At 37.7% G+C, this 27,708-nt stretch overlaps 5 protein-coding genes across 6 annotated transcripts; 2 read left to right on the forward strand and 3 right to left on the reverse strand.

Moving 5' to 3' along the window:
- The first annotated feature begins 3,865 nt into the window (after positions 1-3,865).
- LOC131786236 (adenosine receptor A2a-like) lies at positions 3,866-5,348 on the forward strand. Its single transcript, XM_059103261.2, has one exon. It carries the CDS (start codon positions 3,986-3,988, stop codon positions 4,985-4,987), a length of 1,002 nt encoding a protein of 333 aa, XP_058959244.1. The 5' UTR covers positions 3,866-3,985; the 3' UTR covers positions 4,988-5,348.
- A 198-nt stretch (positions 5,349-5,546) lies between these two features.
- LOC131786256 (NADH-quinone oxidoreductase subunit B 2-like) lies at positions 5,547-10,675 on the reverse strand. The gene is made up of 10 exons (XM_059103290.2): positions 10,620-10,675; positions 9,739-9,811; positions 9,149-9,228; positions 8,603-8,649; positions 8,238-8,308; positions 8,093-8,135; positions 7,480-7,545; positions 7,090-7,136; positions 6,315-6,502; positions 5,547-5,884 (listed from the first exon to the last, which is right to left on the reverse strand). The coding sequence occupies exons 1-9, from the start codon at positions 10,639-10,641 to the stop codon at positions 6,316-6,318; spliced, it is 636 nt and encodes a 211-aa protein (XP_058959273.2). The 5' UTR covers positions 10,642-10,675; the 3' UTR covers positions 5,547-5,884; position 6,315.
- An 82-nt stretch (positions 10,676-10,757) lies between these two features.
- On the forward strand, positions 10,758-15,487 carry LOC131786246 (matrilin-4). 2 transcript variants are annotated; one of them, XM_059103268.2, is made up of 6 exons: positions 10,758-10,976; positions 11,580-11,613; positions 12,446-12,571; positions 13,063-13,302; positions 14,055-14,255; positions 14,869-15,487. In XM_059103268.2, exons 1-6 carry the CDS (start codon positions 10,944-10,946, stop codon positions 15,120-15,122), a joined length of 888 nt encoding a protein of 295 aa, XP_058959251.2. In that variant the 5' UTR covers positions 10,758-10,943; the 3' UTR covers positions 15,123-15,487. The 2 variants fall into 2 exon arrangements, with proteins under 2 accessions (XP_058959251.2, XP_058959259.2); XM_059103276.2 differs by having other exon boundaries at positions 11,586-11,613.
- Positions 15,488-15,743: 256 nt separating this feature from the next.
- On the reverse strand, positions 15,744-19,479 carry LOC136280542 (uncharacterized). Its single transcript, XM_066165904.1, has 4 exons — positions 19,353-19,479; positions 18,604-18,643; positions 17,819-18,134; positions 15,744-17,172 (listed from the first exon to the last, which is right to left on the reverse strand). Exon 4 carries the CDS (start codon positions 17,038-17,040, stop codon positions 16,045-16,047), a length of 996 nt encoding a protein of 331 aa, XP_066022001.1. The 5' UTR covers positions 17,041-17,172; positions 17,819-18,134; positions 18,604-18,643; positions 19,353-19,479; the 3' UTR covers positions 15,744-16,044.
- Positions 19,480-21,683: 2,204 nt separating this feature from the next.
- On the reverse strand, positions 21,684-26,354 carry LOC131786749 (uncharacterized). The gene is made up of 2 exons (XM_059103812.2): positions 25,454-26,354; positions 21,684-23,203 (listed from the first exon to the last, which is right to left on the reverse strand). The coding sequence occupies exons 1-2, from the start codon at positions 25,992-25,994 to the stop codon at positions 22,428-22,430; spliced, it is 1,317 nt and encodes a 438-aa protein (XP_058959795.1). The 5' UTR covers positions 25,995-26,354; the 3' UTR covers positions 21,684-22,427.
- Between the last annotated feature and the right edge of the window lie 1,354 nt (positions 26,355-27,708).

Genomic DNA, 27,708 nt, shown 5'->3' on the forward strand with positions numbered 1-27,708 from the left:
TCCCTTTTTTGAGGCAATACGTTTTTTTTTCCTTCTCATGAACGAAAAACATATATAATTTTCAGGTCAGAAGCCCTCACTCAGCTTTTAAAAACGAGTCTTTTTTTATAACGGAGCTATCTTTCGCTTTCTTCCTGATGCTGATCACTATGACATGCAACATATGGCTGTTCATCGCAGTTGTGATTGGTCGAGGGTTGGGCTTTTATCTTGTGTCACCGCTGATTAAGTCATATGTTGGTAGCGCGGAGACTGATGACTGCATTGACATATCGATTAATTTACTGACCACAGGACATCAGCAATTGTAACACTTGCTCAAATATAATAAACTGCAAAGAAGGAACCAAGTGATCTACTCGTGCAATTGAATGGTGACTTTGAATGTATGACTTAAAATTATGTCGAATCCCCTCTATCTGCCGTTTTTTATCACAGTTTTCAATATTTCTTCAGACATAATGAAACCTGTTTCCTATCACTGTCGGCCGTCGTATCAGTGTGGCACGCTTCTGATGACGTAGTACTCATAACGAAAAAAAATAGACATCTTTTTACTGCGTCTCCTACTTCAAATCATTCCGTAGTATCACATCATAAGTTTAGTTAATTGTCACTTTGTTTTAACCCAAAGTGTTTGATGACCTAACCATTTTAAATGCCACCATGGCAACAGCGAAAGTTCAGACTCTACAAGCTCGGTTTTTACCAACAGCGAACTATTTCTGTGAGCTTTATCATGGGGTCATAACAGCACGGAAAAGCGCTGGATTTTCCAGGAGAGCTATGTTATACATTAAAATTGTAACGTTGCATCATCTTTGCATGCTTTTCTTTTCTCGTTTTTGTAGCCTTTCAGTTTCTTTGGGGTTCGTCAATGGGGGAATGCCACTTTTCAGAGGCTCACTTCTATCCAATCTCTACCCCCTGGAGTTTTTTTTTTTTTAATGGATGCCCACTCCCTCCAGTCAGAGAGGAGGCCCAGCTCCCTCCTCTTTACCAAGTAATGCTAACAGTGACCTGGAAGAAGACCAACTCCCTTCTCGTCATCCAGTCATCGTCATCTCGTTTTAGAGTTTTTTCTTGTTAATTTAGGGGTCCATGAGGCTAAAAACTTTTAACTGAACACCGCACAAAGTTGTTGTTGTCTTTATTTTAAGAGAAATATGGGGAAGTTGATTAATTATCTTATAACCCTCCCGGGCCCATTAATTTTCGTATCGCGCGTTAACAACAAATTGCTTCACATTTTTGTTCTTTCCAGAACCAACCGAGACCGCACTGTACTAAGCAGTCATCCCTTATTGAGCGGTCGCTTGTCTAAATCCCGGATTTGTTTCCGCTTCATAATCGTATTTTCACCTCTATTAAGCGGTCGTCTCTATAGAGCGGACGTCATCACCTTTGAGTGAGTCCCAACGGCATGTTTTTATTGTCCTCCACCTGTATTGAACGGCCACTTCAAAGTGAGTATAATTTTTCAAATAATTTTGATCCATGTTTTTCTCCCAAAATTAAAGTAAGTAGTATATTCAAGCGAGATTCTGTGATCAATTATGTGGTCAATTATGGCATAAAGTTGCGTTGTTTATCGTTTTTATAATACCCTTAATCGAACATGTATTAAGCGGTCAACCTGTATTAATACCCCAGGTTCGATTGGGGTCTACAAAACGCGTTTGTTTTTCTTCCATGTAAAGCAATAAAGATGAAACTCTTGAGCTGACACATTCCGCTGGCTTTGCTCCTTTTATACGGAAATAATAGAAGGGCAAATATCGACGTAGGCAAGGGTTATCACGTGATACCTCTCCGGTGAATTTTTACCACGTGACGTAAAGTAGCCTTAGATGGATTATAATGGGGTGGATCATAATAAGCGATGCCTAACTGGGAAAGAGGGAAGATGCTCGATTATTCGTGACAGAAAGTTTACAAGCTCCTAGCAAGTTCATGCGGGAAAACCCCGATTACTCCGGCAACAACTAAAAGGTAAGCGGCCAAACAAGTGAGCCATGACATTAAATACAACACTACAAAGAGGAAAACAGACACGCTACAAACGCTTAGTATTTTTTTCATGGTAACTTGAAATAAAAATACTCGTAGCTGTGATTAGAAGTATGGTCTTGAAAAGGAGGCTACCTTATAGGTCAAACGTGCGCATGCACACGCAGGTCAATCAGTTCCCAGACCGTTCAGTTTTAAAAACAATGCGTGTAACATGAAACAAAATTTTTCCTTTTTTTATCACAACTATTCTTTACTCTTATCTCTTTAGGCCTGTTCACGTACTGGCACACGAAATAAACAATGTTCCCGTCTGACTAGTTCAAGTAAGAAAAAAAAAGGTTTGTATTGCAAAATAGATGGCTTTAATAGAAAGAACATGATGGAGTTTATTGGATCCCAAATCTTACCACGCCTGGAAAAATTCTTTCCCAAATCTTCAATATCAATAAGCGAAATATAATTCCTACAACATTTCCTCGTACAAGAGTCAACCTGCACTCAAAAATCACCAAAAGGGCTTCCACTCCATTTTTGCTTCAATTGCTGTAAGACTGTTATCCGTGATAAATGATTACAGATTTTGTAGGTCAAGGAAGGTTTCATCCCATTGGTAATCAAGGATTCATTCTTTTTTTCGAAAAATTAACCGATGATTTAAAATTTTTGTGGGAAGGAAAAGAAACGAAAAACATTTACGACGAGAACAGCTGCGTTCAAATTACTTGGCAGCTCTCAACATTAAAATGAACTGAAGGGTAAGGACATATAGACTGAAGTAGTTCTTGCAAGTTGAATTCGTTTTTAATCACATCAACATCTATCATTTCTTAGCACTATGTTATTCTAGAAATTTAATGCTGCAAATGCAAGATAAGCTAATGACAGTGAGAGCGTGAACTCGCTTACGTCACGATTCGTGCGTCTTAAGCCAGATTTGTCTTTTTTTTTTAAAGAACAAACACCCTTAAGGCTCACGTCGAACTAAATTTGTGGCTGAACAACCCAAAAACGTGAATTTAAGCGTCACGAGGACTATTTCCGACTTAAAACGTACTTTTCGCTACCTGAGACGTCAGATATCAATTAAAGTTTGACGGAAATTTTCGTCAGTCGGAAACGTCTTTTCTTAAACTACAAATACTCACCAGGTATTCGAGTTCGAAAAGCAAATTTCCAGAGTACTCGCGGACAGGAAACGTTTGTTAATTAAGGGAAGGATATTTAAAATCTTAGTTTGATTTCATCTTAAAAGTTTCTAATTGGCGCAAGGAAGGTTGAGGAGCTAGCATCACGTTTGCGAATAATTAATTTTTTAGTTCAATTTGTCGAAGCTGACGAAATCCAATAGCTGTGAAGTTCTCCTATTCACCAAGTCACCCTCCTCTAGACGACATTGAATGAACAAGTTTTGCTGCACGTTTTCGAACAAAGATAGATTTATATCAAGATACCCTTTTGAATGTTCTAGCGGTGAAAGTTACCAGAATACATTCATATTAATTACCATTATCAACATCGTAAAGGAATAGTTAATCTGAAATTTCTTACAAGCGCCAAAGTGTCAATTTCAACATAAGTGACTGCCTTTGAAGTTTTAGATGTTTATGAAAGCGTCTTTTAAGAGACGTGAAATTTAGGATCACAATTCTTAGACAAATCATCCCTTAGAAATGCGTTCTTTCTGTTTTAAGCCCACGAGATAGGGTACCTCCGGGGCAGAAATCCCGCTTTTATTAATTGAGATATCAGGATATGGATCTGATTCTGCATTGGCGGCTAAAAAAAAAAAAGCCTCTTATAACGGAAACGCAATATCAAGATATACTCTATTTTTTTTACTTTAAGGACTAAGTAAACATCCCGCTGAGGACAAGGAAAACAGTTCTCATGAAACTCGCACGTCTGGTAACAAATTTAATAACTTAAAAAGTTGTGAAGTTTAAGCTTGAAGCTTTTGAGTAGTTCGTCGACCATGTTCGCGACGGAAGGCCAAGACAAATGTATGACGGTTCCTCCACCAACCTCATTGTCTTCTTTCACTGCCGCTATATCTGCACTCTTGGCAGTCGTGACTGTTCCTTGCAACGTTTTGGTGTGTCTTGTCATTCTTAAATGTCCACCCCAGTTTAAAAACTTGCGTACACCATTCACATATTTCATCGTCAACCTCGCCATGACCGACGTTCTTGTCGGAATAACAACAGAACCTATGTCAGTGGTGTATCACCTCATGGAAGCTCGAGCTCTTTCTTCAACAAGTTTTGTCAGGTTATTGCATTTGCTGTACTTTTTGCCTTGCACTGTCTCCGTTCTAAGCATCATGGCGCTTACCTTCGAGCGATTCTTCGCGATCGCAAAACCCTTAAAATACAGACGAAATGTGAACCATTTCAGAGTATTCGTGGTTTCGGGAATGATATGGATTTTATCGCCCGTGTTTTTAAGTCCTTATTTCGCAATGGGCTATCGCACCTTTTCGTTTCTATTTGCCAACGTCGTGATTTTGGTCACTCTGTGCTCTCTCCTTTACGCTTATTTCAAAATTATCAAGACAATTCAAAGCAGGAAAAAACTCCGGCAAGAAACACTTCGAGGATTCTGCTTTGCGAATCAGAAAGCAACATTATTCGAGGAAAAATTGACTTCCACGTTTACTTGCATTCTGATCCTATTCACTATCTGCTACGCGACACCTTGCCTTCTAATATACATCATGAATTTATGTACAAACTGCTCATGCGAGGCAATCCACTGGTTAAGGGACACTTCATTTCTCTGCGTCATCTGCAATTCTGCCATCAACCCATTCCTGTACGCATGGCGTCTTCCCAGTTTCCGCAAAGGGCTGAGGTTTATGATGCTTGGAATCAGTAGAAAATCTTCGCTACCTAAGAACAGCACACTGAATGGCGCTTTCAACAATAGAGCATCAAGCCTCACTTTTCATTACGAGCCTTCAAGATCGCCACATTAGTGGGCGGAATTAGACCTTACTCCAAAATGGCGCCCGGAATTGATTATTATTCAAATCATGAGAAAAAACGTCCTCAATGCAAAGAACATACGCAACAACAATAAAATAACACTGAAAATCTGAAGATAGTGCATCTAGCATTATCATATTTGTTCGTTAATTTAAAGCAGGTTATTTAAAAGCCTGTTCAGAGACAGCTTTCCCCCAATGTGCCTTCCGGAGCCATACAGGAAACGGTGGACACTTACAACACGTACGCACGGTTAAAAACAACTAGGACAAGGCAGTGCAAACTCACGTAATTCTACAGCCTTAACAAAACAATGCGGTATGGGATATAAAATTCCTCTCGTCATCGATAAAAAAATAATAAATAAAGTGATCAGAAACCATCTTTCATTAGTATCAGATCCGTAGTTTTAAAAAAATTTTTGTAGCTTCAATTTCCCTGCCTTTTCGTCACATTCTCTCCTTAGAGCAACCAAGGGTAACCCAACTGAAGAAAAAATACAGAGCCATCCGTCTTAAAACGATTCAAATAAAGCACCAATTATACAAATAAGCTTTAATATCATTTACTTTCACTTTTCTCCGAGGATTGAAACACCATACATCGAATTCCTAGTTCTGAACAATTCTACCTGTCAAACAAAGGGGAACATCTAGACTTTCCTATTTCAGTTAGACAGTCATTTCGATCTCGTTACCTCTTGCACAATATCCGTGATATGGAAATTAGGGCAGGAAATGATTGCAATACTTGTGAAATCAGAAATTTCAATGTCAAAGCCTGTAAATTGCGAGCGACAAGCGCTTTTACATTATATGTACAGTAAAAAAAGGAATTTTAAACCAACAATCACACAGCAAAGGATCAAAACGGGAAACAGCGAAAACCTGAAGCAGAATAAAAATAAAAAATAAGAATGAATGTAAATAACATACGATCGGAACAAATTTTGATTGAAAAGCGGAAAGCAATTTTGAATTGATTACGGGAAATCATTAGAGGATTCACTGGCTTTGAATTTTATTATTATTCAATCGATGACAAATGCCTCTCTTGACCCTTTCTCACCTAAAAGTAACTAGCGTCTAATTTCTCCTAACAGTATAGTAGTTGAATCACACACTAAGGTCACGAGAATAAAGGAAATGATCACCAATTAAAGAAACTCTTCATTCTTTGACAAATTCTCTTAGTCAACACCTTCGGAAATGTATAGAGAACACTGAGGAGAATATGCATACTGATGATATGGTTTAAAGGGGTTTAAAAAGGGAAGCTTTTCGGGCATCTAACAGAAATATCTTATTATGTACTAACCTTATTTGCGGTACCACATTCTGATAGGCTCACTGCGGCGAATCTTCTTTTGCAGCTGTAACACTCCATACAGCAGAGCCTCTGCTGTAGGAGGACAGCCTGGGACGTAAATATCTACTGGAACTATCCTGTCACAGCCACGGACAACCGAGTAGGAATAGTGATAGTAACCTCCGCCATTTGCACAGCTGTTCAGATGAGAAAGCAAAAGCAGATATCATCAAAATGGAGACATCAAAAGTTTAACTCTGCGTGTAAGACAGAGAAGCTTATCAGGGTTTCTGTGACAAGAAATGCCTTTAAGTAAGAGTTCTGCTTCTCTCCTTGGATGTGACGTAAGTCCATCATAGGTTATGAGTATGCCATTTAGACTCCTGAATAGAAACGGTGATCTAACAGTTAGCGCACTGGATCTAGCTGCTGTGTCATTGTATGAGACACTGTACTGTCACAGTACCTCTTCCCAACCTTAGCTAGCGGGTGATGGTGATCCGTCTGGGAAGCCAATAAAAATGCTGAAGGAAGGCGGGGGGGGGGGGGGGAAGAGAGAGAGAGAGGAAAGGCTGAACATAGCCTGCAAAGGACTGGCCTCCCATACACAGGATGGACTAAGCTCAACAAAGAATCTTGCACAAGAACACAAAACAATGACCCTGCCAGGGCTAAAATCTGGCCCTCTCAACTCCTCGTTAATATTGCCGTTTTAATGACCCACCAGAAAATTATACAGTAACACAAAAACCATTTACACCACAAGAAAAATGTCACCTCATACCTTCCCATTGAGATAACCCAGCGAGGCTCAGGCATCTGGTCATAGACCTGAAACAAGGATCAAGTAGTGGGTGAATATGAAGTGGCTTAGAAACATCTACAGAGAATCAATTTCTTGAAGTTTCACTATAACAAAGCCTGACTAATCCAGCACTTCTACTGTTCTACAGTAATTGGCACAGTAATCAGTTGTGCAAATTACTTGTCTGAGTTTGTAACAACTACCATGCAACTGTCACTTAGATTTTGAAAAGTGTATACATTTTATGTGTATGCACGTATTCTTAAAGATTCTAAATGAAAAAAAGTCAAACCAAGAATATTACATATCTATCATACAAATACTTCAAAAATTTTTTTCACCACCATGGACCATTGCATCTACAAGTACCTTTCTCAGAGCAGGAGCCATTTTATTTGTCAGAGTTCCAGCCACAATCATCACGTCCGCTTGACGCTGCCCAAAGCAACAGTTTAGAGAATGGTAAGCATGATATAAAAATGTACATTGATAAGCTACATGTACAGCTGTAGATCACTCTAAGGTGTCTCAGTAATACCCAACTATTTTCATTTATCAATTGCCCTACATTAACAAAAAAAAATTGCAGTAACACAGCCTTTAACTTAAATTCCAGCCACAAAGTAAAAGAGATTGTTTCCAAGAACTGCTAAGGGTTGAAAAATGTACATAAATTTACACTTGGCCCATATGTGATGTACATGTAGTTCTGATGAGTATTCTTTGGTTGTGCCTTCCAAAGTGTTAACTGAGTTTCTATCAAGTTTTTCACCACTCTGAAGTCATACTATGACATATTAACAAAATGGTAATTTGAATAACCTAACTCAAATACCATCTACATGTATTTCATATCTTAAAAATAACAGTCAACAATGCATGGCAGAAGTTGTAACATGTGTCAATTAAAACAAAGTGTTCAGTGTAGACAACTATTAAAATGGTAGCACATGATATCAATGATTGTTGTATGTATACTTACAGGGCTTGCTCTGAACACAACACCAAACCTATCCATGTCATACCTAAAGAAAAGTACAAACAGGTCTCAGAGTCAATTATCACTACTACTACTACTGTCTTTATCAAAAGGTAAATAATATAAAACACAATCTTCTTTTTTATACCTGGGTGCAGCAAAATGCATCATTTCCACAGCACAACAGGCAAGACCAAATGTCATTGGCCACAAGGAGCCCTGAAAGCAAAAGAAAGGATATTAACACAATGCAATATCAAAAGCAAAGTGTACATACATGTAGCTGTTAGAAAACAAATCCAAAGCTGTAAGTTGCTGTACAGTCTATAGTACTATATCTATGCATCAACTACAAAATATCAAACTACAATGGTGGTGTAGCCATATACATACTAAAATTTTCTGTTACATTGATACCGATAAACACCTTAAGACAGCAAAAAGATAAAGAAACATATTCTTATCACTGTGTTCACAACATGCATTTGTACAAATCTTTTCACTCAGTCTTACCCTGCGAGCCCAGTTCACTATATCATCAATTGTGGCTAGGACAAATTCTGCAGAAAGGTTATAGTGGAAAAAGAAGTTATTAAGCAACTCGTTTAAAGCTTTCCTTGTAATGATCAGGACACAAGGTTTCTGGTCTTGTGTTGATTCTGGTACCAAATCTACTTACATTTAGTGGCTATAACAGTCACAAAACTTGTGTTTTAACCCTTTAACTCCTAGATCAAATTTGTGTTTCTTCTTACTGTCAACCATAAAATTCTTATAATGTTGGTTCAGAGAATTCAGTATTGGATCAACTTATTATCCTCAAATTGATATTTTTCTTTATTCTCATCACTTATCTGGTTGATATTGTATTGATATTGTGAGGAGAAATTTTGGTTTGGTCACACATGGGAGTTAAAGGGTTAAACATTTGGCTCATTTTCATAAAACCAAATGTTGGAAAAGGAACGAAAAGTTTCTTAGAAATGATAAATTTTGATAAAGCTGAACAAGAAAACATGTTAATTTCACCACACTTTAAGTAATATACACTGTAATTACCTGCAGCATTGTCAATTTTTCCTTTAGGCTTGGCAGAAAAGCCTGTGGTTATACTCTGGTTTTTGTTTGCAGCTATAAGCCTAGAGAAAAATGTGAAAAAAAAAAAATTTAAAGAAAGTCCAAACCAAAACATCTAGAGATGTCACCTACCTGTATACTGAGATTTTATAAGATCTTTGCATCCAACTAAGTTTTAAATATTTCAAAGGAAAGAGAAACACTTGCAATTTTGAAAATTTACAAGAGAGAGCAAATGTTTAGACCAATAAAAAGTACAGTCCTCCTCAAAAATCTCCACACAAAATACAACAGTTGTCATTCCATACTCTCCCAGTATCTAAATAATTCTTTAGATACAATGTATCTGCCAAACATTTTGCACTGTTTTACTACTTAAGTTTCCAGTAGAAACTTGTGAAAACTTTCAGTAAATGACCATTGATAACATGGCTATCACAAGTTTTTTCCACCTGAGGTAAGACTCTTGGAAAAAACAGGCAACAGAACATTTTGTGCACCATTTTGTATAAGGGGCACTTTTAGTCTGTTCTGTCAATGAAATTTCTAGGTATCTTTTAGATATCACTAACCCCTGAGGTCCTGCCCTCCAAAGCATTACACTGTTGAAGAATCCATGACTTAGAGCAGGCAAACCATTGCGACCTGACAAAAAAAACACACGAGTCAAAGAGACAGATACAAATGTTGCAAAGTTACATATTTTCCCTCAGAAATGGATAGTGTTAAGATAATACTGAGATATTCTAATGGCAACATTTTTTTTTAACATGAAGATATGTGCATAAATGAAGACTTTTGGCTATGAAGAGTACTAACTGTCTGCTTATATAATTACTCTACTAAGACATATAGACTTATACAACTGATATTTCAACAGTGAAAGAACAATAATACACACGTTCCTGAAAACAATCTGGTTTCCTTTGAGCTTTAAACCCCTTAAAATTCAAGATTGAAAGGTTCATTTTCCAAAAATTTAATCAGTACCATCCCACACCAGCTACCTCTAGGATGGCATGTAGAGCACTGTTTACAGTGTATAATTCAAAAGTCAAGTGCCTTCATCTAATGAACAGTACGCGTTTTATACAAGTAGACATAAAGTCACCATCAAATTTAGATAATTAAAATTATACCCATACAATAAATAGATAACAAAAATACATACATTTATGCTCCTAAAATAAAATAAATCACCCAGCATGTGTACCTATAGCCCGCGCATCTTCTGAGTGCAGCAATCAATATGAATGCTATACGTAATCACGGCTGGCCGTTTACGTTAAAAATCAGACGACGTCAAATAATTCGTCAAAATGCCATATTAACCGCTCAAAATGAAACAAAAAAGGGTGGGAAAATAACTAAGCGTTTTAGAAATATAATCATGTAAGAATTAGAGCCAAAATCAGTCAGTTTTGTAAGCAAACAACCAACAAAAACAACAAACCTCTAGACAAGGTGACCGCCATCTTGATTCACATTGCATAACAGCCTCGATTCCAGGAAACTGCTTGAGGGGCTAACTTGATACGTCATAGAGAGCTAAATGAACTGTCGCATGTGAAATTGATAGGTGTCCATTTGCGAGGACAAACATAGAATTTTTAATTCACACCTTTTGAAGCGCCTTTCTTGGTTTCCTTGGTTCGAGACAGCTGTATTGCGCTGCAATGATCCGGCACAAAGGCTAACCACTAATGTGTTTATTTAATTTTACAAGAAACTCGTCAACATTGATAAATTCGTTGAAAAGCAAGAACGAGAACCAAACATGATCGTGAAAAAGGCAGTCTTCCTTTTGCAGGTCAGTACAGAGAGAAGCAATTGAATTTTTCTTTAACACAATTAGTGAAGGGAAAAATCATGGTACTTACTCAAGCTGATGATTGATGAAAATGCAAACTGATTGTCAATATTTTCTCCCTTTTTGCTCTGCTTTAAGTTGAAGCCAAAGCAGTGTGACTAATGCTCAGAGTCGCGTAATGTCGAGTACTGTCTAAACATCTTTTTCCATTGAAAACTATCATGGCTTTTTTTTTAAAGAAAATTAAGAATGGTTTCGGACCAGAATAAGTATTGGGAGACCTAGTTTAGAGTTAAGTGCGGGGATCAATCCACTGACCAACGGACAGTTATGAACATCGTCTATTATAATCACTGAGGAAGCCGCCTGCTTTCTCGCCGGGCGGTAAACAGTGTTTTTAAATGTACTGTGTGGTAAGAAGAGAACATTTATTACTGAACTGTATTTAGTTACTGCACTGCAGAACACTGGTCAAACAAACTAATTCATCGAATTTAATACATTTTTTGTGGCTCTCTCATCCCCGATTTCAGCTTGGGGAGAATGTTAAAATACGGAAAAACTGCGTGAATAAGCTAATTTTGTCTTCCCCTTCTCTTGCAGCTGCAGGTGTCATTTCTAACCACACATGCTGCAGGTGGGATGAATCAGTTAATTCTTGAAATTATTCAGAATCAGCTTGCTAATCAGCTCATCGTTTTAAAAGCATTTTTCTTCCGTACGCATCACGTTCCCTCGCTAAGGAACCTAAAAATTTGCATGAGAGGACAACGCGGAGGAAGTCTAAAAACTTCCGTCTACTCTTTGGAACTTGTCGGAAATAGATAATCATGCGCCATTATTTGTTTTATCATTAGATTTTTTTTAGTTCAAGATTAAAATAAAGTTTACCAAATAACGCCAATTAATACATAAGAATTTACAAAATTTCCCTATTAGATAAGTTATGTAAGAGATCCGAGCTGCCCGCAGACAAATTGTGGCTATATTCTAATCAGACAAGACAGACAATAAATAATATAAAAAAATAATTGTTGTAGCCTACAATGAAACGGTTTCATTAATTTTTTTCCATATTAATTATTTGTCCATATTCCTTTTATCCATGGTATTCAACTTTTCGTGTGTCAATTACGGCAACGTAAAATAGAGCCGAGTTTGCACAGGGTCGCACCTAGAAAGTACCGTTAAAAAAAAATGACTCGTATCTCTATATGACTCATATCTCCATGAACTTTGCAGTTCATGTCTCTCGAACTTTCTACCTCCTGAAGCCCCGATCTGTCAATTGCTCCTAGAGTAAGGCAGGTGACCAAAATTTACAGCTTAATTAGTTTTTTGCTTTTTTTCCCCTATGGAAATAGAAATGATGGCAAAGATGGAAAGCTGCCGTTGTTGCAGCAGCTGCTACTGTTTCTGTTGTCGTCGTTTTAGCTGGAAATTTTATCTTACATTTTTGTTTCACTCAGTTTGCCCTTTTGCAATGGATGTGGCGTTCCTTCTTGACTCATCTGGCAGCATTGGACAAGACAATTACTTGGACATGAAAAGATTTATCAACGAAGTCATTGATCATTTTCACATATCTCCGAAAGGTAAGCAAATATTATTTCAGCTAGTTACTTAAAAACTTTATTTAAACTGTTTAGGACCTCACCAGTCTGGTTATTGCATTGTTGACCTGACCTCGACCTGCTACGACTCCACAACCAAAAAGATAGCTCATAGTCTCATGGGCCAATTGCCTCCTCGCCTTAACCCCCCTAGGCGCCTCTCGAGAAGATTAGGGCGAGAAGACTGTTTAGACTATATAGTGCTGAGATATTAGGGCCACGCCATGGTTTGTGCATTGTAGAGAAAAATGCAGTGAAAGAGTTTAATGTCTTTTGGGATTTGTGTAAATCTTAATCATCCTCTACATTCGTCTTTCCGCTTTGGTTTATCAATACTTCATCTGTGTTTCTTTAACATCTAACAAACTGTTTTTTCTTTTTTTCAAGTTTCTTTCACTATGTAATTAATTTTTAACACCTTTTTAGGAAAGCAACAAAGTCCTAAATATATTTCTTCCTTCTTTAATCATCAGACACACATGTGGGTGTGGTTAGTTTTAGTACCCAGGCGCAAACAGAGATAAGATTCACATCCAAGCAAACTGCGGATGCAATAAAACCGTCTGTTCTTAACATTACCTATCAAAACGGCTATACATACATTGACCGTGGCCTCAACAAAACCCATATGGATTTGTTCTCTGCTCAGGGTGGAATGAGGACGAATGTGCCACACATTCTATTAGTGATTACTGATGGACAGAGCAACAGTGGTGAGAAAATAAATAACCAAGAGAATTATGTTATTCGTTTTGCAACGAATGATGGGCAGAGTAAAAATGTGAGTCCCACCAAGAGACTAGAATCTCGTGGCCACACGTGAGAAATCCACTTTGAACTTCAGAATCACTTTTACACCCATGTTCTACCATTGAGCTAAGGAAACTCGTCAGTTGGGCCATTACCAAGGGCCAGTCAATAATACTTAAGCTTATCCGAGTTTCTGTAGCATAGTTAATTAGGATTTTGGTGAGATCAAATGCTTTCACGATAAAATACGATTCGATAAATTTATTAATACACGGTATTTCCATCAGTCAATCAAGATACCAGACTATCTTCCTAACTACAATAACAGTAATAAAAATATTTCAAAAATAAAAACTGCTTTTCGTGGAGGCCGGAGGGGGGTCAGTCGTAACCAATAGAGTACAAAGGGGGACGTCGACAATAACAAAATTGACTGCCAATTGACTGCCATAAGTGGACATCATAAGAATGTTACAGAACCTTATGAGGATCTGGAAACTAATGGACCCCCCTCTCCTTCCCTTAACTGAGTTATTTGCCCCACGCTTGTGACAACACGAGCAACATATTTGTCCATTCGACGACTGTTATCAAAATTTACCATCTTCCTTATTCTGTGCACAAGAACAGTTACTTATAGATAAACTAGTATCGCTATATGAGAACGTATTTCATGATTAGTTTTGTTTTTATTAATTCGCAACGTTTTTCCTAGGTGAGCTAAAAACAAGGCAGCAAGCTCAATACTTAAAGGACGACGGAATAGTGATCTTTGCATTGGGAATTGGCTCCGGGATCGAAATGACCGAATTAAAAGCTATGGTTTCTATGGAGCCATATGTGTTTCTCTTCTCCTCAGTTAGGCAGATGGTACCCTCGGATAAGGCTTCAGACATTGCATTGGCTCTTTGTGCAGGTCAGTCACCCCTCCCCGTCCCTAGACCCTCATTCCTGTGCGTGAAGATATGCGTTGTATTCTCTATTTTCTTTTGAACAAATCAACTTTACCGCCTAACTGAAATAATTGATTGGATGGTTACGTAATCGATACCAAAAAAAACTTTTAGCATTCAGAGGAGCGCAAATGATAAATTTTTTGTCTCAAATGCGAGAGCGTCTATTGAAAAATTGGCTGGTAGTGTATCCATACATGGAAAAACATTGTAGAATAATTAAGGAGAAAAAGAATTTCCTTTGCCAAACCAGACTAACTGTTTTTTTACTGCTTCTTATCATTCAAAAATGTTTGCGTGGAAAAGTATGATTACGAAAAGTTGCGAATTCTCGTGAGGGTTTCTGAGATGAATAAAAGACTCTGAGTCCCTGACGCGGAATTACCCATAATCCTTCGTTTATTGACGAGGTGCTCGTGTAATTGCCACCTGAGGGCAAATGACTAAGTTAGGGAGACCTTGGTTGACGGGCGCTCATGACAGATTAATTCTACATTTCATCAATAAAGAAAACTAAGTAAATCATTATGTTTTCTCCTTTCACTCAAATTGTATTCCTGCTGTTTTACCTTCAAGCTGCCAGAACCTCGAACGCAATCATCCACCCGGTGATCACGCAACACTCACTCCTTCAGCATACTGTAGTGTCACGCGTGACAGCAGACGATCTGGAATGCGCGTTCATGTGCATCAAACACAGCTTGTGTTACTCATTTAATTTCCACGCACCAACTCGCCTTTGTGAGCTCAGTAACGCGAGAAAGGCTGATCATCTTAAAGACTTTGTTTACGATCACAGTTCTGTCTACAACGAATTGATATTTGTGTAAAATTACGTAACCATGATAACACCACTTAAAATTATTTCTAACTAGTGTAAGATAAAAAAAGGTAAAAGTCGACTCTCAAACCAAGAGGGCCATCCGGCTGGAGCTTACCCGAGTTTCTGTAGCATGAAGCGACTGGGGGCATTACCAATCCCCTTATCCCGGATTGGATGCGCATCTACTAGGTAAATAATGTAAATGATCTTCATATGCCTAATGTCAGGGAAAACTGTGTGACTGGTTCACTTATTAACATACTGCCCTACTGGCATCATTTTAAAGACAATTTTAATTATGTGCTTTGGTTGATGCAAAAAAAGTACTTTTGACATAAAGTTAAGTCACAACAGTAAATAAACGGCCCAGAAAATGAAAATTTTTTTTTCATTTATTTTATTCTACTTAACCACACTAAGCTTATAAGTTTCTTTTAGTACGTGAAACCGAAGAAACTCTGAAGTAACATTATCCTATTTGCATTCCTGGGGTCTACTTGGTATTCAAACTCAAAAAGGTGCCGTTATCGAAAAGTGTTCGTAACACTAAATTACAACGCAATCCAAGTGCATTCAAAAACGTTTAATTAGCGCACAAACAAGTTTTGGAAAAGCTAAGATAAAAGTTTGTTAATTATCATTGAAACACACGTCTCTGGGTTGAAGATAAACATCCAGTTTTGCCAAACCATCAACAGAATATTCAATTTCACTCCCGAGACCAGTTTCATTTGACTCAGTTTTGGGGACGTCATCTTCGCTATTGAATGAGTGTAACGGTGTTCTCACGCAACGCCGCTGTCCTTTTAAACTATCCGCACTGTTCCGATATAAACTGTTCCCATTTTCGTCGAGAGACCTCGGCGCTCTTCGTGGATCACCCGTAGAACACCTTCGACCGCATTTTTCTCGATTGTTTGGGTCTTTATTTAAGACACATTGATGGGATGGCCCAATAGATTCATCGAATCTTTTGCTTGCCCATGTTCATGCTTCTGCCGACCTCTAGCAAATAACTGTTTCTCCCTGCTTAGATTTTCAAAAGAAGATTTAGAGGTGATTTGACCATCACGCTGTCTATTAAAAGCTTTGTCTGAACCTATAAAATTTGGTAAATTGTGATGGCCATTTACCAAAATGACTCCTCTCGACAGAAGCGCTGTATCTACTGTGTGTGGTCTGCGATTTAGTGAGACCCCTAGCTTTTTCCTTGCTGGAAAATTTGGTTTCTTCAGTTCCTCAAGTGGATTAATAGGAGGAAACTGCTTTATTGGAAGAACAATAGAAAACTTTAATTTAGAATTCTGCGTTCTCTCAACTCCAACGGGCCTTGGGGCTTGAAAACCTCCTCCAGGAACGCGCTTGTCGTTATCGTGATGTATAATCTGTCCACAAGAGCACATTAGGGCGTGGGAAATGTTAGAGTTAGGCTTTTCATTATTTCTCCTGTTATAAGACTCATCGTGGGAGAGTTTCTCTTTCAGTTGAACTTCAATATCACTCAATACCTGGGAAGACTTTTCTGACGACAGATCATGCGCTTCCCTCTGGGTTAATAAAACTTCTGAGGATGTTCTGTGTTTTTGTACAAGCGGAGTATTCCGTCTCACTTTACCAGGAGGGGCCGATTTTGATTTATCCACATATCTTCGGACATAGAACGGAGTGAACTCGTCATCCTCGCTCTTCTGAGCGTCACTTGACAGGAAATTTGAAGCCCATGTCCTGCAAACAAATCCTTTGTGGATTTTTTTCTTTTCTTGTTTATATTTTGTATTGCCGTCGTTGTTTGGTTTGTTATGAATCTGCTTTGCTTCCTGTTGTCTGTGTAGTTCATGTGAATGAGTCTTTGATCGTAACGTTCCAGTGCTCTGGATTCTCTCGTTGTGTTTCCTGATCCAGTTGTTTGCCTCTCGGAGACGCATTTGTTTTCGTAGATCCTCGCTTGTGAGTCTGCGCTGTGTTTTTTTATTAGCTGGACACTGACAGTCTCCGCAGGAGGCGTGGTTAACTATGATCGGCCGAATATAGATGTTGTTACTGTAACCCTTCCACCCCTGGAGAAAGAAAAAATAAGAGAGTGTTTTTCCAAGCTAAGCAAACGTGTGATCTGGGACACAAAATATTCAAAGTCAAGATTATACTTGTTGTCCACTCAGACATTATGCGATGTGTTCAGGATTCGTTCATCATTTCCTCATGTGGTTTTATTCAGGATTTTGTTTTTTCACACGAGTATTCAAAAACTGAGCTTAGCTTTGCTCAGTTCAGTCAATAGCACATGAAGCAGAATTTTACAAATCTTCTATCATTATTGGCTCGTCCAAATGGAAATAATCTGTTTCTGTCCCATTTTTTTTTGTTTCGACGCTCTTCAAATCTTCACTTACAAAACGTCCCTACAATTAGTGAGGCAAATCTGAAGATAATTTTGAATTATATCAAATCGATTTGCGCGAAGCAATTTGCGATGATCAATTCTCTGAAGCAACATTTTATTATTGTATTAATGGCTTATGTGTAAATGTTATCCGTATCTTTTGGCGTATTGTACAGGACGTTTCAAACGAATTTTTCGCTCATCTACCGACCAAATTGTGCTTGAATGAAAATTTCGCGCCTCGGCCGAAGTCGATGATGCTTGCTGAATTGGAATGCCTTCAAAGGTTTCTTTTCAAATATTTTAATTTTTTTCGTGCTTACTTTCAACACTTCTTGTTTTTCAGTTGTATCCCCTACGCTTTAGCATTATCTGCGTCTAGATACAACGGAATAGGTGTAACAGGCGGGTTGACGGGCAGGCTAGGTTCCTCACCCTCGGAGTGCTTACACTCATCTCCATTCGTGTGGGGGTCCCGTAAGATAGGCTTGTCCTTATCGCAAGCCCGGTTCAAGTTGCCTTGTCTATCTTCGACGTCTTGCTCTTGTGGCTTGAAAGTTACTGACACCTTGATGGGATCTTGTTCTTCAAGATCATCAAAATGACTCCCCTGGTCTTCTTCTGTCATTTTCAATTCAGCTAGCATTTGAACAATGAAGATTACAAGTCATTATTGTACCTATGCATGCTCAGCCCCTTTTTTCAGGTAAAGCAACAAAATCAGTTCACCATTTCAATAAAAGATAAATAAACTTCGCATTTTCTTGAAAAAGATTAGAAGAATGAAACATAAATTTGGCCAGATTAACCGATGGCCGTGAAAAACTAGAATCATTTCATGAATAAATTAGATGTGCAGAACAACAACAATCATTTATAGTAATCAAAAAAGATGGAATACGGTGCAACAGTTAAGCCAGCCAACGGTAACGAAACAGCCTATCACCCACACTGAGTATCAATTTTCTCTATAAAGTCCATTATACAACCATAAATTATACAACCATAAAAGATATATTTCCACTTTTAACAAGTATCGAGAGATTCTATCGAGATTTCTTATAAAAATAATATTAATATCAAAATGATAGCATATATAATGAAATACCTGAATCAAGACAGCTTGCGACAACGTGATCTCTCTCTCTCTAAAGAAAAGAAATACAGTAATTTAGAGAGAAATGCACATGAATATATGAGTCAGCCTTTTAGATTGATATCATACAGTTATGAGACAGCGATAGACTCCAAATTTTTATCGTCTCTATTCTTCGCACTAGCAACTTTGTGGTTGATTTCAAAAGAAGAATCAGTCAGATATAAAATGCGAAATCGTCTGGATGCTTCTGTTCTAAAAAAAATGCAATGAAGTTGATGTTCCTTCGTGATTTATTATATGTATACATACGCAGTCATCGTTGATCTGACCTCCGCTTAAACAATTTTGACTTCCTGCCTTAGAAAAAAACCATGTTTGTTCTACACTAAAATATTATTATTATAGGAGTGAAGTGTTCGATAAACATTATCATAATGGATAATAAATTTTCTCACAGAAGTAAGTGCTTTTCCTCGGAATGATGTTAATTCAGACACATTAAACTTGAAGCACGATGATGAAGAATGCCATTGTCTATGTAAACATATAAATAATATCCAGATAGAAGCTGTTTACTGGCAACTCTTTCTCAATTAACCCCCTTAAACGTAAGCCGCACCATACTCAGTAGAAGCCGTGCATACTATAATCCACTAAATGACTGTCTTCCTTTTCTAACAGACTTTTAATTTTCTTCAAACCAAACCTGACAAACATTTGTTTAAAAAAGTTGCATATTCTATTGCATCACAACTTACCTGACAACGGCGTTTGGACGTAGAATTCAAATATTCCCTTTCCTACTTCATTTTACATAGGATTCTCAATTTTAGGTAATGCCCATGGAGACACACACTAAAACGGTTTAACCTTTTTTATCAATATGTTGAATATTTCTTGAAGCATCTACTTTGAAGTGTACAATGTTAAAACAAGCACAAACAACTTCACTGTTACTTGACATTTCACTACCCCAGTGCGGTCTCTATTTACAATTAAGCATCGTGTTCTCAAACAAATGTCAAGTTCTTTGATATGGTAATAACGTAATCAATGGCTGTTTCATCATTTTAAGAAGTTAATTAATCATTTCACGTTCCTATTGGCTGGGTTTGTTTTAAGCAAACACAATGAATAAAGAGTGTTAAGTACTTCTCTAAGCCACTTGTTTGAGAAAGAGAAATATGTAAATAACTGTCATTCTAAATTGTTAAGTGCGTAATAAGCTTGAAGCATTGGATAAAACTGAGATGAAAACGATGGTAAGTCAAGTTCTATGAGAGGGATCTGAATTTATCTCAACGTTTTTGTTATGACGGGATTCGGTTCTTTGACAGCATGACAATGATGTAAAGGAGCCTCGAAGTACATTTTTTTTTCAAACAGCTGCTACTTCTATCGGTCAATATCAAATTGTCTATTTTAATCTGGTTTGAATTCACGGTAGGGCTCATGCTTATGCCCCCTTAAAGAAATCATCCATATAAGCTTCCATCATTCTTCAATGGAGCTTAACGGAAGCAAAGTGAGCGCAGATACGTGCAATCAAGAAGCATGACAGGGGTTATGGATGAAGGATCAATATAACAGCAAATCTATGGGGGGGAGGGGACCAATATCTACAGATAGGAATACGGTGAAACCCATACGAAGCGCACACCTAGACATATGCGAAAAGCAGTCTAACTCTTTGACCTCTGAGAGTGACCAGCATCTAATTTCTCCCAATGGTATCAGACCTGAATCAAACATTAAGGTCATGAGTGTTGTGTCGTCTAGACTCAGTCAAGTTATTCCTTTCATTGCTATTGCTCAACTGAATTTTATTAAAGAATCAACAAGCTATATTCACAATACAATACTAGGAATCAGTAATACTACTTTTACATAGGAATGTACTTTTACAATCATGTACCGATCGTGTCTTACAGGATATAGCGTGACTATAGTAACGCTTAGGTAACGCAATACACTACAATTAGAATAGAGGAAATGGAGGCAAACTCAACTTAGGAAACTCTTGATTGTAGACAAATTCTCCTTGTAAGTTCCACAGGAAATGTAGAGAGAACAGTTTGGAGAATATGCATACTGATGTAAGGGTGTAAAGGGTTACGTCCAAACCTTTTTCCTCCATAATTATAGTCAAATGAATTTGCTCTCAGTGTTTTACGACGAAGAATAATAATGAGCAATTGAAAACTAAGTTACTATCAGCGATTGATAATGACTCTGCAAACAGAAACAGACGATTAAACTTTCTATGATCAATATAACAAGGATGAAGACATTACACACCATTTGAAAAACTTGTTTATTATACACTGAGGTCATTACATGGGTTCCAGTCACAACTGAACATGCAAGCTTTACAAACTGATATCGAGTCACAAAGCGCTACATCAACGACAATTACTGCAACAAGCATAAAACGATTATTACCCCTGAGTACACACTCTAACAATTTAAAACAGCGATACAGAACGAATTTGAATAAAAGAGACAAAATTCTACTCTTGATAAATCATAATAAAAAATCTCATAGATGAGGCTATTTTTGTATTAACCCTTTAACTCCCAGATAAAGTTTGTAATTCTCCTTACTGTCAACCATACAATTCTTATAATGTTAGTTCAGAGAATTTAGTGTTGGATCAACTAATTATTCCCAAATTAACATTTGTCTTTATTCTCATCACTTATCTGGTTGATATTGTATTAATATTGTAGGGAGAAATTCTGTCTTGGTCATTCAGTTAAAGGGGAGGGAGTTAAAGGGTTAAGATGCCGGACCATTCAGTTCAAGTCCCCCACGGTCGTTCTGATACCCGAATATAACTGAACCTTCGTTGTTTAGTTGCATTGAGTCAACCGAAGAGGGATCATGTGGTACGGCGCTCCTAACATCTTTATTTTATCTCTAAGCTTCTCGTGCCAGTTGCTTTTTTTTTTTTTTCGTCGTCTTTTTTTAATTTATTTTTCTGACCGACGTAACAAAAACACCCTTATATTCGGCATTAACGATTCTAATGCACATCCAGGTCTAGGATATAGAGTAATATCAAAAGCAATTCTAAAATAAAAAGACTAAGGTGGCAAATTTAAACAAACAGTCAGTGTTGGCAGTATGTGTGCGTCAAATATCCCCTTTTTTCATCAGAAATTAAGTTAAATTATAAATAGTTGTTCAACTGAACAACAGCGTGTCAGTCGCCCCGGCAGGTAAATGTAAAAATGTAATATTCCTAATCTCAAAAACAAGAACGAGACAGCTTTTTCATTGCGAGGAAAGCAGCCAAATTATCTGCCGATTATCGGAGAATTTTTTCTACTGGTTAAAGGAGAAAACAGCAGCTGGAGTACCTGCATATAATTGCTAGGTAAATACGCTAAAGACAATTCAATTTTTTTTCTAAATTCAGCAACGGGAAATGTGAAATTTGGGATAAAACACATGAGATTCAAAAAACAGGCGAGGCTAGTTTCAAGAATAGATCATCATAATCAATAAGTCTCATAAGCCTAGATTAAAAGAAAATAGTTTAAACTCAGAACTAAGGAACGATTATGTAATCTGACAATCCAGGCGAGGGTTGATCTGCCTGGTGAGGGTTGGTCTTCTGGTGTCCGTTACGATGACTGACAACTCATCACAACAACCTGAGCGCAAGTCGTCATCACAGTTACTTGAGTCACTTTTGGGGGTCTTCTGACAATGGCTTTTCTCTTGTTTGACGAAGAGTCAGGCAGCCAGGCAATATTACCAACATCAGTCCTTTTCATGACTAGGCTCACTCGGACGTTTAACTCACACCATCGATATGCAGCTTGTGTCAGCAACTTAAGGTTTGATTCCATCCGCCAAAAGGTCTCGTAAAGCAATAGTCTCCTACGTCTGATACAAGTAAACAGTGATCGCGAATCACTGGTTCCATAAGTAGTCCCACTACCCCAGCACAAAATGTTCCGGCCCCCATTCCTATGGTGGCAAATCCCATGGCAAATTCCTTAAATCTGGGGTCAGTCTCTGACACCACAACAAAAGCGTTTGTAAAAGCTGCACCCGCGCCAAGACCAGCGATAAAAATTAGAATGAAAACGATCCACACGTCGTGTAAGAATCTATACCACGCTGCTAGAGTAAAAAACACTAATTGAGCCACTAAGACTAATGATAAAATCCATATACGTCTAATCGCGAACACATTGACAAGGCTTGGCTTCAGGGATGCGATCACAGCAAGGTATGACCTAGCAATGAATTCACCACTCAAAAATATAAAAATATAGTATCTATAATGAACTCTAGGCGGAAAAGGGGCGCTTGGAAATGCCATAGTGGTGATAACAGATTGAATGATGACGTATTCGCTGACGTAAGCTATGAACAGAGATCCAACTAATGGGAGGATCTTTCCAGCTGTAGAAAGTTTTTCTTTCCACGTGACCATGTTTGCTTGTGACTCCGATTCATTTAATTCCCCGGATGTGGCAGCCGCCACAGAATGTTTTTTCTCCATTATGGCATAGAAAATTAGATAGAGAAGAGGTGACCCAGCCATTATCAGCATTGCATTATTCGGTGATACACAACTCCATGTTGTCAAACCTGAAAAAAGAAGGGGAGATTAAAATGCTTTCCAGCGCCTGTCCATTCATTTTCGTGAAATTGCGCGAATTTCACCCAACCAAGTCGTATTTTGTCTTAGTTCTGCGTCTGATTGTGACGAAGAAGATCAAGGCGTTAGATTTCAGAACAAATCACAGAACATCACTGAGCAAAAGAATGAACCCATGGCTTCTTTTGACCCTCTTCAAGATATGTTTTATGGAGTGTATGATAACGCCCTTAGAGCATTGGAAGAAAATCAAGTATTCTCTCAGGCGAGTGGCACTATTTCAAATATGACAGAATTTCAAACTCACTTGAAGCCAAAAGAAATTAACGAAACTAACGAACACGAGAACCAAGAGTCGGACCAGGTAGAGGTTAGAGGTGACAGACCAATCAGAAACTAGAAACTACCAAGAACGAATACTAACGAGTCTGGCACGATCTTGGAAAAAAGAAACACGAGAGGCTCACTACAAAGGAACATGAGTCAGATAAACAGATGAAAACTTTCTATTTGAGCACCCACGAATTAGACACGATGTCAGAGAGAAGGCACCGAGCAATCGGAAACAGGCAACAACACAGCACGAGCACTTCCGACTGTGATTCTGATGTCTGAAAGAACCCCATTGACCGATCGAAAAGGGTGCAATAACAATGTAGTGCATCGAAAACATTCGGACAATTAAAAAGATTGGCATGTGTTAAGATAGCATCAGAGGTGATTGAGATTTTAAGACAAAATCCTTTTTTATCCAAAATATCAAGATTAGCGACACGATTTGTTTTTCCTTATTCAGAAGTGTGAATGAATAGGAGATAATTATAGTCAAGCTATTATACTCAAGACATTCTACTCTGTAAATCACTTCATTTTTAGCTGTTTTTAATGTCGTTCCTAAGAGGCTAAGCTAAGGTTGTGGTGTCTAGTTGTATTTCGACGAAGCGACTGGGTAAGTAACTCGGATGAGCTACGAATTCTTTTCTTCTGATTGTAGTCTACTTCTGCGACTGACTATATTCTTTGCTTTTGTAAAAAAATGAACCTCCCAAAGAGGTGATTTGCCCAGCTTTTTCCCCGACAGCCTACAATAAACAGAACCGGTACAACAAAGGGTAAACGAGCGTGAATCTAATTGATGTCGGATGTTGACGTTAATTCAACTTGTCAAATTTTTCTTTTCAGAAATCTGTTTGAAATATTTACGTTATACTGAATTAGATAACAGGTAGCGTTTGACGCCATTTTAAAACAAAGCTGGTACCCAAAGTAAACATCCTTGTTGCACCCACATTTACAAATACGATGAGCTTTACTTCTCGTATAAAACTATCCTAATTTACCGAATTTATTTTTTTGAGCACCACCCAATTGTGAATAAATATTCAATCTGTCGCGGCCTTAACGTCGGCTTAGGCTCAGATATACAAAATGAAAGATATCTATTCATACTCGTCAGTTTTCTGGATAAATGAGCCACCGCTTTCTTCATAGCCGGGTTATCCTTTTAAAACACCAATGACAGTATTATTTTGATCAAAGCTGTTAAAATTTCCTGTCAAGACTTAAATGTTGTTGATCAGGTCACTTGTTGAATGATCGTACAATTTTACGAAGTCACGAAGAGATGACATGTCTTCTAAAATTCTATAACTGAATGTTCCTTTGAGCAGGGCTGGTAAATGTTGTACAACATATTGCCAATATTGCTCAACAATAACTAAAATAGCACGTAAACTCTAGTAATTTTCAAACTAAGTTACAAAACCCTGAAATGCTGCTTAAATTACTATGTTAGCGCACGTCCCTAGAAAAACTGTTCTCATTTCAATAAACAGATGTATTATCAGAGTATCGCTACGATCTCACTGGAGTCAGTCTGAACAGAGATTGACGGCTTGTGAAAATTTTATACCCATTAAAATTGAGGTTAAGTTACTATATTTATCGACTGGAGCCACAACAGAACATTTTAGACTCCAGAGGTCTGAAAAGTACCAGGCTCCGAAAAAAATACCGATCAGTTCGCTGAACTGAAATCAGGTGATCAGCATTTCATGGCAATGAATACCTCACAAAAGACGCGGTGTTCTTAGAGTTTTACATCTCTTTTTAAGCGAAAACAGACCTCTAATTTTTTATCATCTTTCACGCTCTGAAATACTTCTATGTTTGCGATAATGCACCGATATTTCACCGGAGACCTTATTATGTAAATATTGGTGGAATGCCTGTTCACTTACCAGTATAATAAAGAGGTCCCAAGATAAATCCAGAACCTGTACCCGCTGAATAAGCAGCAACAGAAACCTTCTCGTAATAGGCAGTTAATGTAAAAAACGATACTTCCCCAATTCCGGCTCCGAGGGAGGTCGTACATATTCCAACTAACTTCAGATAGACTTCTTTAGCGTAAACAATGATAAACAGACCTGCTGTAAAAAATGCATAAATTGCCACTATTCGCACGACGTACGGCATTTTGTGTATAAAATAGGGCGCGATCATTGTCACAAGAAAATACGGACCAACATTTGTCACCAACACTGCGGCAGTTGGAATGAAGGTACCCGCCAGAATGTCTTGTGCACCTGAAATGATGACAGAATATACCGTGTAGATCAACGCACCGAAAGCGTAGAAGGCCAGAAGATTTCGCATTGGCTCCTTTTTTGCTTTTGCAGTTTTGATTACATCTTTGCTTTCGTCGCCTTCCTCACTTTTTTCTTCTTTAATGTCCTTTTCCAGATTCCTGTCCTCTGCAATCTCCATACCCTTTTCCATTATGACTCACGACCTGAAAGGATCCTATCCCAATGAGTTATTTTCCTTTCCTTCTGGTGGTAGTTGTGAAACTTTGATAGAATATCAGTTTCTATCCCGTGTAATTTTCACCGCGAAAGGAACCAAAAGAGGATAGAAAAGTCCTTTTACTCACGTCATCTGGCAGCTAAGGTCGTCAATAAAATTTTGATTGTTCAAGGACACATTCTGTTCGCTTACGTTATACGACCTGGTGGCCAGAAAGAAACAGGAAACAGGGTTAGTTCTTGACCACCGTTGTATGTAAGGTAGATTAGCAGATGGTTTAGGCTGTTCCTGTCTTCTAACCACACAGCTGAGAATCAAGCACGAGCCGAAAACAAGTGGAATATCAGATCCACATCTCAAAATACTTTAGCTTTCCAAGGTCCTTTGATAATCGGTGACGTTTTGATCGAGAAAAGCAAAACTAATGACTCTTAAGCAGGTGGGAAAAGTCCACCAGTTAGTTAGCGGCCCAAAGAAAATTACAGCGACCGATATGAATCATGGGGTGTTGTGGTAAATTACTTTCATTTGCAAAGTTTCCTATGATTCCGCGATGAAAACCACGTGGTGCTTTTGGGGAAATTTCTGATATTTCTAGATTCATAAAAACATGAGTAACTAAAGATGTAGTATTCAAAGAATGAATTTAGAACCTTATAAGATGATAATTTCCAAGTTAAAAGAAAACTTTACGCATATATTTACACAAAAGGTATTTCACCCTTTTTAGCATCTTTCTACGCAACAAGAACGCATCCAATTTTTTTTCATTTCTTTAAAATGATATTTATATAGTGTCAAAATTTCTTAAGTCAGATATTATAATTATATCGAAAAATCGCAAAGTTTTCAGGGCTCCTTAATATATTGTAAAACGTGCTAAGAAGGTTTTGTCTCTAAGGAAAATTAAGAGCTGTGAGGCATTTTCATTTTTAATAATGATATTACTACTAGATATGTATGTATATAAAATGAATAATTATATTATCATTATGAATAAAAATTCCACACATCTCTCATTTGTACTAAGTAACAAGACATTTTAGCACGTTTCACCAAATGTTAAGGAACTTGAAAGCTTTGCGGTCTTTTGATATAATTTTTTAAGAAAATTAACTACACTTTTAAAATTAAAAAACACGTTGCGACAGTTCTTCTGTCATCTTCAGTTGTGAATAATACAAAATACAAATTGAATTTAAAGTGTGTAACAAAATGCTGATTGGACAAAACAAACAATAGAAACAGAAGAATGTATGCATTTACAAGGAAAGTTTTAAATTAACATGACCTTCCACATTTTCAGACATCTACAAAATTCTCCACAATGTCGCGCTCTTTGTTCTGATGAGTGTTTTAACATCCTAGATCACGTTTCCACAACCTTTTGACTTAAAATCAAAGAAGCTATCCACATTCGAAGGGAGAAACCTACACCTAATCATCAACCTTATTACGTTAATTTAAAACCTTCCTTGTAAATGCGTACATTGTTCTGTTACTGTTGTTTGTTTTGTCCAATCAGCATTTTGTTACACACTTTAAATTCAGCTTTGTACTTTGTATTATTCAGAACTGAAGATGACAGAAGAACTGTCCAAAAAATCCTAAATTCGTTACATATCTGCTTCTATCCAGACCTTTTGATATAATTATCTGGTTAAGAAACGTTTTGACAACAGGTCGA

Source organism: Pocillopora verrucosa, chromosome 4 (assembly GCF_036669915.1).
Source record: "Pocillopora verrucosa isolate sample1 chromosome 4, ASM3666991v2, whole genome shotgun sequence".
NCBI classification, from domain to species: domain Eukaryota; kingdom Metazoa; phylum Cnidaria; class Anthozoa; order Scleractinia; family Pocilloporidae; genus Pocillopora; species Pocillopora verrucosa.